General features: G+C 27.7%; 1 protein-coding gene and 1 long non-coding RNA gene across 2 annotated transcripts in view; one reads left to right on the forward strand and one right to left on the reverse strand.

The window, feature by feature from the left end:
- LOC126906015 (uncharacterized) overlaps nucleotides 1-14,263 on the reverse strand; it is a 16,483-nt gene extending 2,220 nt beyond the window's left edge. Inside the window, exons 1-3 of the long non-coding RNA XR_007704161.1 lie at nucleotides 14,174-14,263; nucleotides 13,108-13,145; nucleotides 2,300-2,387 (exon numbers count right to left, since the gene is read on the reverse strand). This is a non-coding gene — a long non-coding RNA (uncharacterized LOC126906015). The remainder of the gene's footprint in view (nucleotides 1-2,299; nucleotides 2,388-13,107; nucleotides 13,146-14,173) is intronic.
- The window catches only part of LOC126905993 (uncharacterized), a 10,387-nt gene continuing 4,679 nt past the window's right edge, over nucleotides 11,369-17,076 (forward strand). Inside the window, exons 1-4 of the mRNA XM_050686217.1 lie at nucleotides 11,369-11,478; nucleotides 11,540-11,669; nucleotides 13,848-13,942; nucleotides 14,013-14,153. Of these exons, the coding sequence (XP_050542174.1) occupies nucleotides 11,422-11,478; nucleotides 11,540-11,669; nucleotides 13,848-13,942; nucleotides 14,013-14,153 (423 nt within the window). The 5' untranslated portion in view covers nucleotides 11,369-11,421. The remainder of the gene's footprint in view (nucleotides 11,479-11,539; nucleotides 11,670-13,847; nucleotides 13,943-14,012; nucleotides 14,154-17,076) is intronic.

Genomic DNA, 17,076 nt, shown 5'->3' on the forward strand with positions numbered 1-17,076 from the left:
ACTTAGAAAAACATAATAAATTATGATATCAACTTAAAATTGATATTAAATATAATAAATTTTAAAATATCAAAAGTATAATTTATACTTTGGCAGTTTATTAATTCAAATTATCTATTAATCATAAAATTAAAATACCTGCTTAATAGTTTTTTCCTTACTTGATTATAAATATATTTTGTTATAAAGTTATTCAAATAAATTTGCAATATTAACAATGTATGGAATATTGTTGACATTATTATATGATATAAAGGATGAACATGAAAAATACTTTATGATTGATAAATTAAAATAAACATGTACCAAGAAGAAACCAATACTAATTTTTATACTTTTATTAATTAAATATTTTACAATATATGAAACCAACCCAACCTGTATATATGTGTATGTGTTAATATTTTAATTTTCAAGTATTTTCAAAGATATTATATCATTGTTTGTCTACCTGTAATCTTATTTAATATACTTTTTATTAAAATTATTATTTTTGCACATTCGTCATTATTTTCTACCAGAATCAAAATTAAACTATGATATAAATAATTTGTGTTGAATTAGAGTTTATATAACTTAGAAAAACATAATAAATTATGATATCAACTTAAAATTGATATTAAATATAATAAATTTTAAAATATCAAAAGTATAATTTATACTTTGGCAGTTTATTAATTCAAATTTTCTATTAATCATAAAATTAAAATACCTGCTTAATAGTTTTTTCCTTACTTGATTATAAATATATTTTGTTATAAAGTTATTCAAATAAATTTGCAATATTAACAATATATAGAATATTGTTATAATTTATTAAGAATCTTTCAAATATCAACTCCAAGTAAAACTCATATTTTATGTGTTTATGATAATATAAGTTCTTTTGAACAATGTTACTTGTATAATATAATAGAATCAAATTTTAAAGAAAAACAACTCAACTGGGTCGTTAGGATTTAGTATTCATTAACACACTAAATAGAATAAAAATTTTATATCGTAACTTTAATCATTTATATTTTGCTCAAAAAAAAAAAAAAAATTTAAAAATTGCACAGAAAAAATACTGGTTGAATAACTATATAAACGGTTAATATAATAACTAAAATTAAGACAATTGGAATAACTCAATAATCGGTTAACTCAACCATTTATTTAGCTATTCCGACTGTTTTTATTAGAGTAGTTATTATAATAACCGTTATTTTTTTAGTGTGACTATTATTAACTTATTTCAGAAATAAAAGACACTAAAAACCAATTCATTCGAAAAATAGTTGTATCGATAAAACTTATTTTTTATCCCCACCCCATTATATTTAGCTAGTAGTCAAAAAGCATTGGTCATCATTACTAACTGGGGCGGACTGGCCGACTGTGCTACATAACAGTGGGGTAAATCCATATCAAATCATCCAAAGTCGTTGTCTGACCACTTTATTTTTTTTTTTAAATTTTACAACACAAGTTGTCTAGTATATAAGAAGAAAAAATTAAAAAAGTTTTACGAAAATTTATTTATGACTTATCAAAAATTTTAAATTATGTAATACTTGTAATTCGTAAAAATATCCTTATGAAAACAGTATTTATATGTAAGACTTGAAACTTACATCGTTTTTTTTTTATGCAATACTCTAACATATCCCATAATTACCAACACGTTTTTTAACTTTTAAGTTGGAAAATTTTGTTTTCTAAATTGAGTTTTTTTTACAAAATAATATAATTTTCAAAGATCAAATCGACTATGAAAAAACATTTTTTTTTAATTAATTTTTTTTCCTAAATATTAACGTACACTCACAGTAATATTTAATTGTGTTTAGAAACATTTTACTATTACCGTTTTTTATTGGGACATATTTAAAAATGCTCGAATTTCTAAAAAATCTATTTTTAAGCTTTTTTATTTTAATTTTTCTCTGGTGGAACAAAATATTTTAATATGATTTTTTCACACAATATAGTACTATGTATGTAGTTTCTATGAAAAAAATTTCAAGTTTGATATTTGACCGCAACTTACGAAAAATTAACTTTCAAAATTACGTTTTTTTTTAAGTTTATGAAAAATCTTGGTTTTTTTAATACTGAAAACTTTCTGATTTTCCATTACTTAGTTTTTGTTGCTGTATAGGTACATATATAATATATATATATATAAATTCCTCAATATATTGAGTACATGAAAAATGTATTAATGATCAATTAAAAAAATAAATAAATTATAGAAAATTTTTGTTCGATTTTTCTAGGATATTATTCAAAATTATTTTAAATGAGAAGAATATACCTTATTACACTTGAATAATGATTTGTTGAATGTACTGCAATTTAATTACGATAACGTCTCTTCAACTTTTGTATATACACAATATAATCTAGAAATTAAAAAAAAATGTTATTTCATAGTCCATTTGATCTTTGAAAATTATATTATTTTGTAAAAAAAAGCTCAATTTAGAAAACAAAATTTTCCAACTTAAAAGTTAAAAAACGTGTTGGTAATTATGGGATATGTTAGAGTATTGCATAAAAAAAAAACGATGTAAGTTTCAAGTCTTAAATATAAATACTGTTATCATAAGTATATTTTNAATATAAATACTTTTATCATAAGTATATTTTTACGAATTACAAGTATTTCATAATTTAAAATTTTTGATAAGTCATAAATAAATTTTCGTAAAACTTTTTTAATTTTTAATTTTTAGTTTTTTCTTCTTATATACTAGACAACTCGTTTGTAAAATTTCAAAATAATATAAAATGGTTGCGCAACGACTTTGGATGATTTGATATGGATTTACACAGTGGGCTGGTAATCATTGTCACTGGCTAAAAGCAAACACCCCGTTTGATGAGTTTTGAGAATATACCGCTATCATGTTATAAACATTTAATTTTTTGTTATTATATATTATTTGAATATTTAATTGTTTTGAAAAAAGTAAATATTTTTTTTCATATTTCACATCAAAGAGTTACACAAACATATTTATTATGAACCTATAAATGGATAATTGATGAAATTGGTAAATATGATAGGTTAGAATAATTTTAATTAATTACCCGGGAGTGGTGTCTTAATAAAAAAAAAAGAAGTACATTATAATGGTGAAAGAAAAGGAATAATATTGTCATAAAAAAGAGAGCAGAATTTTATAAGGGAAGGAATGATATGATTATAATGAAAAGTAAAAGTAGCAGCAAGTGTTCAATATATAATTAACGATGTTTTATCATGAATAAGAGAGATAGGATATGGTAATAAGATAGAATCAATGAGTTAGTTAAATTTGCTTAGTTACAAGATGAAAATAAAAACCCAGCACAGAGGGCTCAGTTAGTTGGATCAAGTATAATGATATCTGACAGTAATTGAAAACATTATCAAAAATAAACACTTTGATGTAAATTTTTAGATAGTGCTTAATTTTAAAAAATTGGTGGATTATATCAAAAGCTACATGATCTGCTAGTTCCTTATTAATATCCTGATTAAGATAAAGTACATCGAATGAAAAAGGAATTATTAAAAAAAATTATTTCTCATAAAAAATTATGTTGACCCATACACTTTTCAATAAGTTATAGCATTATAAAGTTAAAAATGTAAAAAATAAAATCTTGAATTTTCACACAATAATTGCATTTGGTAGCCATTTTCACCGTGAAAACAAAATAAAGTCCGAATTATTTTTTTTGAAGAATTAAGTACATTACATTAGCTTTAATTTAAGATATATATAAACATGTCAGACTTTCCGGAACATTTTCAAGTCAAGTTCAAAAAGTTGTCATTTAAAATCCCCCCTGAAAATTACACACGGATGACATTAACTCGAATAATGTTAATTCTACTATGAAATGTGCAGTTATTCTGGTGGAAAATTTTATGACTCTTGATATTTTTTATCGATTATATATATATATATATATATAGGAAACAATGTGTATTTACGTAAAATGCAACTATCCGATTGTTGGGCGCCAAGCCTTAATAGCTGAATTATTTTTATATGGATGTTAAATACAAATAAAACATTTATGTTAAATACATATTATTTCGATTAGAATGATGATAAAATAGTTGTTAAAAATAATTTTTAAAATTATCTATTTTAGCTTCGATGCGAAGCTGTGAAGGTATTATTTTACTAAGATGTGTTTTTTTTTTTTTGTGTCTGTTACCACTTTTTCTCAGCTCTCACCGAACCGATTTCTTTCAATGATACGTCAAAAGATCACAAATCGTATCTAGTCGAAAACATTACCCTCAAAAATTGAAAAAAATTCCTTCGTTCCCCGTAAATGGGGGAAACATCCGAAAAAATTACAGGGGGAGATTTAAAATGACAACTTTTTTACAAAAAATTAATTTTTTCAACTTAACTTTTGAAAGTGTTCCGGAAGGTCTGACACTTTTATATATATCTTAAATTAAAGCTAATGTAATATACTTTATCATGAAAAAAAAAAAATTTCGGACTTTATTTTATCTTCACGGTGAAAATGGCTACCAAATGCTTATATTGTGTGAAAATTCTCAATTTTATTTTTTACATTTTTAACTTTATAATTCTATAACTTATTGAAAAGTGTATTGATCAATATAATTTTTTTATAGGAAATACTATTTTTCATTAATCCCTTTTTCATTTGACATACTTTATCTTAATCAGGATATTATTGAGGAACTAGCACTTTATGAAGCTTTTGGAATAATCCACCAATTTTTTAAAATTAAACACTATCTAAAGATTTGCATCGAAGCGTTTTTTTTTTATAGTGATTTTAATCACTGTCAGATATCATTATACTTGATCCAACTATGCCACGTCACCACTGTGCCGCGNATTATACTAGATCCAACTATGCCACGTCACCATTGTTCCGCGACCCCCCTGTGCTGGGTTTTTTTTATAAGCAATTCTATTATTCCCTGGATAAAAATTATTCTTCACTTATTTTAAATCTATCTTTAATATTTTTATGACAAGCTTAGAAATGATTTCTCACCTTGTATCCAGCTAGCTTGATCGTTTGTTGTAAAAAACGTTGTGAGAAACGACAGATTTAGAAATAGGCTGGCTACACCATCTGAGATTATACTCATCGATGCACGGACCTTACAGAGTCTAAAAATGCTTGCCAAAAAGAACGTGACAGAATATGAGAATCAATCCCTAGTGACTCGTCATAAACTATTGTTTTACGAATTTAAAATACATTCTACGATTTCCTTAGTGGCATGTCATCATAAACTATTGTTTTACCTACAGTTTTAACCGCTAGATGTCCTAAGGTAGATTTTGGTATGTACTTATTAAATAGACATTCCATTTGAAGAAATAAAAAAAATTCTTAATTGAAGCAATTCACAAAATGAAAGAAATGTTCACCAATTGATCAAATCCCCAATTATACTCAAGCTTGGTCAAACTGAGAAACAACACTCGGACATAAGTAGATTTAAAAAAAAAACAAAACAAAAAGTAAACCAATAATATTAAATGAAATAATATACACTATGACGAGACCAAGTGGATCGTCAAATAAAAAATTATATATATGTATACCTACTAAAATATTAAGTGTTTTTGTAGACTATAATACACTAATACCCTTGTAAATAAAACAAAATATGTTTGTTTGATGTCACCAGTGGTGGACACACTATAGTATGTCGATGACCGTTACCTTAAAACTAGGGAGAATTATTTAAAGGTAAAAAAAAATAAGATACACATGAATATTGAAGATATTCACGCAATAAAAAGATTTTTGTTGATTAAGAAAATTAAGGGGACTTTATTAAATTATTACAGTTAAGTTAATAGTGGACAAAACCCGAAGCCAAAAACCACTCTGAAAATGAAGGGACAAGAGAGAAAAAAAACAATTATTAAGAAAAAAAAAATTTTAACCTACAACTTTTAAACATTACACGTGAAGTGTCTTCCTCACCGGAACAGGTCCGTGTACTCCGGGCGCGGTCGATAATTTTTGTAATCGAGCCGGCAGGACCGTACTTGGGCACTGAGGGAATAATATATATATGTGTTAAATATACATGACACACCACTGACCAAAAACCTTATAAATATCAATACTAGCTAAAGTTTATATACATTTCATAAAAAAAAATGAATTTAAAACAGAAAAGGCTCAAAACATTACATTAAATAAAAACAATACAATACCCAGTCCCGGATGGGACTCATCCGAAGATGAGGATCTCGGCCCCAGAAAATGGCCGACGCCTTACAAAAGTTAATACATAATTTTACAAAACGACACACACGAAAAAAAATGAATGTTGGCTGTAGGCACATAGCAACAAAATACCACACTGGTGATTCAAAGGGAAGAGAGCACAATTTTTTTTTACGCACCAAGCGAGACACAACGACGACGACGATTACGTTTGGGTAATCGGCTTAACAATTTACAAAATATAAAAAAGATAAAAGTATGACAATATTAAAATTATACAGGTATTGACAGTGGTGGTCAGTGTATGTGCCATATAGGGAACGATTATTAAACTGATAGAGAATATTGGTTGAATAGCGTTTACCTTGACAGCAACATTACAGTTTTTTGATTACACGGCCGGATGTAACGTACGCGCTCCCATTAGCAAAGTAAAACATTAAATTTATCTATACCATAAAAATTCATATTTTGTCACGTTACAACTTAAAACAAATGCAAAATATAAATTGCCATAGGTGAATTCGAACCTTGAACCCTAACCGTGAAAGACAGTAGTGTTACCGATTCAGCAATTGTTCGTCACTTTCGCTGAATAATAAAATTGGCAATTTAAGCTAATTCAAATTTTTAAGTTACATTTTCGACTTTAGCAAGCAAAAAAATTTTAATGAGTTTAACTTCTTATGTCTTATGAACTTTATTCGAAATAATAATATAAGTATTAATGTAAAATTAAATAAAAGTGTCAATATTTTCGGAATATTTTCAAAAATTACATTGAAAAAGCTTAACTTGTGTACAAAAATTGTTTTTATGAATTTCCCCTGCGTGCAGGTTTAGAGTCAGATTTTCAATAAAATTATATCAAATAAAAGAAAAATATCTAAGGTTTCAATATAAAAATAATAATTTTAATTTGTTCATTTTTCAACAAGTTATGGCAGTTTTAAGTATTATAATATTTTATGTTAAACAGTGATTTTTACATAAAGATTACATTTTTTGTTAAATTCGAAGGCCATTTTTTGATAGAAGAAAAGGTGACGGAAAAAATTTTGTTTTGATTTTATTGAATTTATTGTAAGATATATTTTAACATATGTTTAAAGGACGCAGTATTCCCAGAATATTTTCAAAAGTTAAGTAGAAAAACTTCTACTTTTTATACGTATTTTTCAAGTTTTGAAAGCTCCTGTATAAAGTAAAATTGTCTAATTTAAATAAATAGTATGTTAAATGAAAAATATATATGTAGTGTATTTAGAAAAAAATATTTTGTGTTTCTACATACATTATTCAACAAATACATTATAATAAATTGATCGCTTGGCTAATTAATTGTGACTAATTTTAATTATATAATTATAGCGTTCATGCCTTTTGAACATGATAAAGTGTTAAACAAACTGACGCAGACCAAGACGAAAATACACCTGTATACGTACCATATACGTACTTTTTTCGAAATGTTATAACAATTTAAAATCAAAAATCGAAAATTTTACAGCCGATTGCACGTAGAAGATAAGATGTCGGGATAAATTTTTTTTTCATTTTATAGTATTTATTGTGAGCTTTAATATAATATATGTTTAAAGCACGCAGTATTTCCGGAACATATTCATAAGTTAAGTTGAAAAAATTAAAACTATATGAAAAATATAATTTATTTAAGTACTAAAAAATATTAAAAATATTAAATTCAAAAGCCACAAAAAATTATTGAAAAGTCACATATGTATTTTGGAAATAATGTTACCATTATCAACGCAAAATATATTCTGACAGGGAAAAAACTCCCTTATAAACCTCTAGTGACCTTATCACCTTGTGTCTTCATCACTAAATAATATTAACACATTTTGCCAGTATACACATGTTTAAAAATTAATTTTTCAGTGGGCCAAGATCCCAATTAATTAAAATGTTTTTATTTTTAAACATTTCTATTACCTTCCTAATATTAAGTTCTTTGTAATTATTTATGTTTTTAACTAGTTTTATGGTTTTAATGGTGTAATTATGTGTCAATAAATGTTTATTTTATTAATCATTATATACTTTTTAGTTCCATTCCTTATTTTTTTAAGAGTGAAAACTTAACTTTTTCAAATTGCAATATACATTTAAATGTCTTATATGATGGATAATAATCTAATTAAGAAAAGGACTAATCGATAATTAATGAGCATAGATTAGTGGTGAGTCGTTGCTCTTTTTATCATTACAGTTATTTTTCTATGCATTCCTCTTCCTTATAAATTAAAATTTCAATCTCATCCTCGTAAAAAGCTACAAAGGAAATAAAAAATAATAAAATTGTACGGGACAGTATTAGTATTAAATCGCTCTATAAAATTAAAAAAAATTTGAAGATATTTTATAAATAGTTATATTAGTGAAAAAATTTATTGGTATAAATGAAATATGTATATTTAAATATTGTATCACTTTTTTAACATTTAGTAAAAAAAAATTTCTTTGTTTATATGATTTATGATTATTCTCTTTCAAACAAAATTGACGAATTTTATAGGTTCATATATAGATGAACAAATATATAACTATGTTTGAAATTTTATTTTTTGAAATGTTAACATTGTAGATGTAATCGAAAAGTTAAGCGGGATATTGAGCGTAAAAAGAGCTAAGAGAGGCCTGAGAGCTAAGCCTTCCAAATTTTTTATTAACCTCCCACAAATTCAGAGATATAGTATGCATTATTAACTAAACATTATTTTCTTGATGAAGGAAAATTAAATTGAGCCCCACCAAATAAATCGACTACCCTACGACTATAGAATTGTGGATAAATTTTTCTAATTTCCATATACTTAATTTATTGTTGGAAGAAATTAGATGAAATTTTAATTTTAGTCAAAATTAATTTCTGTGAGATATATTTTTTAGAGATAATTAATAAACATAGATTAGTGGTGAGTCCTTTTTATCATTATAATTATTTTTCATTGCAATCCTCTTTCCTATAAATTAAAATGTCGATCTCATCCTCGTAAAAAGTTACAAAAGAAATATAATATAATAAAATTGTACGGGCCAGTACCATAGTTCCTATACAAAATAGAATAATATTAGTTTATAAAATAATTATAATCATTATTTATAATCCTGTCCATAATCTTAAAATTTTGTTTCAGTTCATTTTAAGGCTAATAATGTACCAACCCTAGAACTTTTGGCCACTAGGCTATAGTTACTAGTACTTAAAAAACAATTTAGTTTTGCTATGTTCGTTAAAACGATTATTAGTTAATTGAATAAACAAAAGTGATTTGGTTACAATAATACTTTAATGATAACCTTTTATATATTAAATAATATCATTTCATCATCAATTTATCATTATTTGAACATTTTATGAGAGACCCAAATATACTTTTTTAATCCCATTTTTGCACCGATTACAAATCTGCAATTAGATATTTCTATTATTTCTTTTTTGTGATTATTACTAATTAGTAAAGAAGTGTTTACACATGAAAAAATAATAATGAATAGTTCAACTATCAAGTTTAGAACTGATGTAACAAAATAGAATACTTTATGAGAATTTCAAAAATTGTATTTTCAGATTGATATGTGATCAGAAACTTATTTAATTACTATTAAAAATAAATTTATCATAAAATTTCAAAATTTCGATAAAATCACAATATTTTTTGTAACGTTATCGTAATGAATGATTTAAATAGAAGTCTTAGTAATCATTTCTATGTAACCCTTATTGTTTATATAGATATTACAATTTAGTTGTTCATAATTTCCTAAGTTGAAAAATAAGGACCACCCTACTATACAGGGTGATTTTTGTATCATAACCCACTCAATTACTTGCAGAATAATAATAATTTAAACCTTTTTTTGTTTTATTATCTTTAGTTACACATTATTCTTGAATTTTTAACTACCTGTATTTACAATCCCATGTGTATTATACATGTATATTAACTCAAAAATTCGAAACTTTAAATATTTATATCTAATAAGCTAATAAAGTTATATTAAAAATTCAAATGCAATTTACCATTAAATTAAAAACTCAAACATTTTATTAAATTAAAAATATGTGTTACCATTTAAAAAAACAAAGTTGACCCCCCTCCAAGGCATAAGGGATGAACTTAAAAAGTATTACATAGTTAAAAATTCAAGAATAATGTGTAACTAAAGATAATAAAACAAAAAAAGGTTTAAATTATTATTATTCTGCGAGTAATTGAGTGGGTTATGATAAAAAAATCACCCTGTATATACAACTATATATCTGACAGAAATTAATTTTGACTAAAATGAAAATTAATCATCTAATTCCTTCCAACAATAAATTAAGTATATGGAAATTGGAAAAATTTATCCTCACTTCTATAGTCGTAGGGTAGTCAATTTTTTTTAGAGGGGGGGGGGTTAAATTTAATTTCCCTTCCTCAAGAAAATAATTTTTAGATAATAATGCATACTATATCTCTGAATTTGTGGGGGGTTAATAGAAAATTTTGAAGGCTTAGCCCTCAGAACCCTCTGAGCTCTTTTTACGCTCAATACCACGCTTAATTTCTTGATTATATCTACAATTACTAACATTTCAAAAATAAAAATATATAAAATTTCAATCTCATCCTCGTAAAAAGCTACAAAGGAAATAAAAAATAATAAAATTGTACGGGACAGTATTAGTATTAAATCCCTCTATAAAATTAAAAAAAATTCGAAGTATTGAAAAATACTTGTTCCAACTATACTGCGGCCACAATGTGCCTTAACCCAAATGTGCTAACGTTTTTTTTTTTAATTTGATTTTTAAAAAATCGTAAACAAATATATAGCTATACATTTTCGTTAATTTGTCAAGAAAAAGATCATTTTTCAAGCTTTAACCATATAACATTGTATTTGCATTTTAATGTGTTTTTTACATCTCGAAAAGTAAATTTAAACACTAGGTGATATCATTATTGAAATTATTAAATATGTGATTTATGAAGACTAATTGTTATAATGTCAAATACATTAATATCTATTTGTTGTTTTACGAAAAAGATTATACTAGAATAATTAATAAATATTTACAATATTTTAGTATAAATTTCAAAACAATATACGTAAAATTATTCAGCTAGAATTTAAACATTTGTATAATATTATATAAATTGTTATTTTCTTAAAATCAGTGTAATGCATTTAAAAACTATAATAATCTTTTGTTTAGTATGTTTTTTTACCGACACAATGGTAAGTATTTATTTATATATTTTTTTTTTTTTTCACAAATATAATACATAATAATTTAAAGAGCAATGGACTTAATGCAATCCAAATACAATTCTTGCGAATACTGGTAAAAAAGTTTAATAAAATAGGAGAAGTAAATAAAGTGATACAATGTTTTAATATCAATGAAGAATACCACTATAACACTGAAGGTATATATTACGTATAATTTTTAGCTTTGTTTTTTTATCATAAAGTTTTATACAGAAAGATTCTATGAGGATTAGCCACTCAATATCACTTAAAATAATAATTTCTATGTGAACTTCATTTTTGGCTTTCGATAGTTACATATGTAACTCAATTTAACTGTTATAAAATATTATACATGTTTTTCTCATATGTGATAAAGCGGTGTGAATTTTATTTTTTTTTAATGATAACATACATATTTATATATTCTATAAAATAGAAACTGATGTGATTAAAACCATTGATCAATAACATCTTTTGGACAAATACTTTATTTTGTTAATAACTTCTGAACTAATGATCTATAATTTGTTATCAACCAGTCTTTTTCTAAATTACATAATTTTCTGTTTTATAAGTTAGGTAAATATGTATGTTTCCATTTAAAAAAATAGAGTTAATACCGTAGATACCAAGTTTATATTAGTTGGTAATGGTTCTTTATGGTGCCACTATCACAGATATGCAGTAATTATTATCAATTATGACTTTATCAAGAGATATGCTTTCTGTATTGTCTGTTGGTGTATATATTGACTCAAAAAAATGTGCCTTACTTTTAATAATAAACGCTCCGTATTTGTGATAGCGACGTCATAGAAAAACCAATTAGCTACCTGTATTTGTAATAACCTTCTGTGTTATACATGTATATTAACTCAACGATATGAAACTTTAAAGTTTTATATCTAATAAACGAATAATGTTATATTAAAAATTCAAATACCATTTACTATTAAATTAAAAACTCGATTATTTTATTAAATTCAAAATGTGCTATCATTTGAAAACATAAAATTATCAACCAGTGAGACGGATGAAGTTTAAAATTTATAAAAATTCTTATTTAAGCAGCTGAATAAGGCGAAGTTGTTGCCTCACTGATAAGTCATATATACATGCAGGTGTTCATTAACACACATGTACAGCACTATGATTTGCAGTACACATTTGAAGTTCTGTTGTAGTAACGGCTACCAGTATTAGACCGACACTGGTATATGTTTGGCATATCGTTTTTCGTACTGTCAGATCAGGTTTTTTATAACCAGTATTATGTCAGTCTTATGTCAGCAATTGTAGCTAAGTACTGAAGTACAATACTGGATCAATACTTAAATAAGACGCCAGCCAATACTACACTATTAAGGGCTAGCAAATGGCCAGTTACCAGTACTGGAGTAATACTTTCACTCGTTGTTAATACTGAGACAAAAATGTTTACTTGAGTAGCCGAACAAGTTTATTAGTTATTTATTAGTTTTGTCACCAAAAAAAAATCAATACATGATGATTTAATACATTGATATTGATTTGTAAAAAATATTTGTTTGGTTCACTGTTTAGATTTTTTGTTTAAAAATCATTTAATTTTATTTAATAACCATAGAAACTTACGTGCGATCCATTTTCCTTATTATTAAAAAATTATGAACCTAAAAATAATTTACTTTTATATTTACATATATTGAGTTACTTATACATATGTTACATAATTAATGACTACATAATTCTAGCTATATTTATTTTAAAAAAATTGTGAAAATGAATAATTACTTTATACATTTTTTGAAAATTTTATTCATTCTATATACAAGTTTTTTTTATTTTATTTTGTTTAACACTTACTCTGGAGCACAAAAACAAAAAATAGATGAGGACAATTTCCTTATCACTTTATCACTTATCGCTCCTATAATACTTGTTCACTACTTAAAAAATTTTAGAACTGTCACTGATATATATGTTATAACATTATATTTTTTAGCTTAATTTTTTATTAGATTCCGAATAACAAAAGTTTACAAATTTTTACTTTTTAACTGAATTTTTCTTGTATACTGAAATAATACTAAAATATTGAATTGTCTTTCAAATTAAAAGAGCTCAAAATTTATTATAGGGTCATTTTTTTTACACTAATTATTTATAAAAATAATAACTATAAATTTTACACAAAAAATATTGTATGTAATTCCTTTTGATTTTTCAAATATAATCCCTTAAAATTCCCTATAGATATTTTTTAAAATTATGAGTAAAAAAATTTAACATTACAAGTTAATATAACTATATATTATATTATACATATATGGATATATAATCATACTATATTAAAAGTGTTATATACGTTATAGTTCATGAAAATAAAAGAGTTAACGACATTCTTCATTTTATGTATCAATATGATAAGGCGGGTGATGGTATAAAACTACCTGGTGATCAAAAAGAAGTACAATTATATATTAATTAGTTTATTATCTTTTTACCAGACTCAGTATTAAATTATTTTCAATTTTTAGATAATGAGACTGGATAAATATGACTTAGATATCGTTTTCCATCATTTTTTTAGAATTGTCTTAAACAACAATGGTATTATAGAGTTTTCGGAATACAAATCGTTAATTGATTCATTTGAATACAATGATCTTATTAAAGATGTAATTATAAATTTATTTACCTTTTATTTTGTAGATATCTTATTCAAGCAAATACATACGAATTTTACTAAAGTATTTAGAATTTTTTATGCGTAATTTTTCAGTGATTCTAAATTATTAACACGATGTATTATGATAGCAAACCATATTTTCTAAACATTATATTAAATAAATTTAATGATTCTAAATTAATAATATCAAGATTTATAAATAAAAGACAAGTAAGAGTCAATAAGTTTTTCAATTTTTTGGTTAAAATTGATAATACGGTGATGTTGGAAAAATCAATATAACATACTATTATTTAATTGTTCTTTATACATGAATCATTCGATAATATGATGGGTATTTTACTGAATGATATATAATATAGATATAATGACCTGCTGGGGTCCAAAAATGGTCTTATCTCTTTTGCGTTAAAATAATTTGGGTCTTGTCCTTGGTATATCAAATTATTTCTGAAATACATTTTTAAAAATTATTATTCAATAGAATTCGACTTTTCATAAATTTTTATCTATTTTTAACTATCACAATTTATGCATATAAATATATGTCATCAAAAAATGATTATTTTAATTCAAAACAATTGTAAATATTTAATCATAATTTTTAATTTTTTCTGTATTCATAATTTGTTGAATACGTATCACGAGAGGGCGTTTTCTTAAATTTTTTGTTATGATTGATAACGCCACTTGCACTACCACCACCTGTTGTGTGAGCGATTCATTATTACGTTGGATGCTAGTGTATGTGATTCTTTTATCTCGCTGAGTTGTTATCGGTGGTTCCCTTTGGTGAATTTTGCGTTTTTCGCCGCCATCCATAATTCGTTTATTAGATGGTTCTACGATACTTGCAAGTCCGTAGTTGTTTTAAACACGTTGATTTATCGCCCTTGCGATACGCTCATCGATAATTAAATTCGTATATCTTGTACTATTATTAGCGCCCGTACATTTTGACAGTTCAACTGTTATATCAACGACATCACCCGCATGCTCTTGTTATAACCAGTCATCATCATTAGTATCGCATAAGTAGTTTTGTAATCATATTGTTTTATCTAATTTTTTACTCTTATTATTTGTTTTCTTTTACGCATTGTTGCATTAGCATTAATAGTCCCCCTACCCACATTGATCTATATTGTATTTTGGTGTAAACTTTTAATACAATTAATTGTTTTATATTCCTAAATTAATTTTATTAATGTATACAGTCCGTTCCCTACTTTTTTCTCCTGCATGATATAGATACTCCAGAAACGAACAGTAACTAACCCTTTTTTTTTTCTCTCCGATCGGCTTGATTATGGACCGCCCTGGAACTACCGTTAGGTATTACTTCAGGGCGGCCCACGCCGTCTTTAAGACTTACACCATCACGTTGTGAATCAGCCCGAAATTAATCAAGAGCTGATTCACAATGTGGTGTGGCCTCCCCCGTTAAAGCGAAGGGGGCACAAATAACTCACGAAACAAAAACATGAAACACGAATACCTAAGGTGCCGGCCTAAACCAGCGCCTCAGGTCCTCCTGTGCCGGGCGGCGAGGCTGCCTCTGTCTCAGGCGTTCCACTTCCTCCTTCTTTTTCAAGATGAATTCGGCGAACGCCTGGACGAGGCTCCACGCCTCCCGGCTCCTCAACATCAGGTCCACCATGGACCCGACTCGAAACGTGGACCCTAGTCGAGACTCCAAAGAGTCCCGTTCCTGGGCCCACGCCTCGCACTGGAAGAGGGTGTGCAAAGCGCTATCAGCCTCACTCGGGCGATCCGAACAGTGGTCGCACGTCGGCGCGGCTGCTTTACGAATATGGTGTAAGTACTCGTTAAAGTAGTCATGGCCGGACATCACTTGGGTGAGACGATAAGTCATCTCACCGTGAGTCCGGTCTACCCACCTGTCCAGCCGATCGGGTCCTATGAGGGACCTGGTCCACTCACCTCTCGTTTCCTCCGAGAGGCGAGTCCGCCACCGGAGCATGGTCATCCGCCTGAGCGCCAGCCGATCCTCGGGTTCGAGGGACCGGTTGCGCTCTCAGCGGAGCTCATGCCCGGTGGCGCGTTCCTCAGTGAGCAGATCGGCGGGCGGCAGTGACGACAGGATACCCGCCGCCACTCCGGACACTGTTCGGTAAGCCGAAACTGTCCGGATTACCACCCGCCTTTGCACCCTGAGCAGGCCTTCACGGTTTTTGGACGATTACTCAAGAGTATCCGCACAAACCGGGGACCCGTACAGGAGAACCGAGTGTACGACGCTGACTAAAAGTCTACGCCGCATCTCTCTCGACACTCCCAGATAGGGCATGAGTCCCGCCAAGCAATTCATGACTTTCTGGGCCCGAACTTTAGACGTTTGTCTATGACAAGGTCCAGATAAGTCATGGAGTCCTTAAGCGGGATCTCCACCCCCAGCACGGCGAGCCGTGGAGGAGTTGACTTGTACCTGGCCGTGAAAAAGACCGCTTCGGTCTTACTCTCCTACTGCTGGATCGGCTGAAGCTGGGCGGCGCGTAGCAGCTCATGACGTCCATGCCGTCTATCCTCGCCACTACGTAACTGTCGTCCGACTCAATGTCCGCGACCGTCAGGCCGCGGTCTATCACACCGATCGCCGCTCTGCCGGACCGGTCCAAGAACCAGCCGGCAGAGTCCCGGATTGATCCGGCGTGCGGGTCCGAGATGATGCACACGTCGGTGCCCATCTCGTGTGCCAATTTTTTTAAATTATACAGTATGTATACATTTGCAACAAAGTGTTTCTTATGATCGTGATTTTAATCACTATTAGATATCATCTATAATTGTCCCAACTATACTACGTCTCCACTGTACTACCGTTTCTTTTTAAGAATAATTGTGTTGAAACAAAAGAGAGTCCATTTTTTTTTTTTTTTTTTTTTATTTTT

Source organism: Daktulosphaira vitifoliae, unplaced genomic scaffold (assembly GCF_025091365.1).
Source record: "Daktulosphaira vitifoliae isolate Bord-2020 unplaced genomic scaffold, ASM2509136v1 Scaffold_4, whole genome shotgun sequence".
Lineage (NCBI taxonomy): Eukaryota > Metazoa > Arthropoda > Insecta > Hemiptera > Phylloxeridae > Daktulosphaira > Daktulosphaira vitifoliae.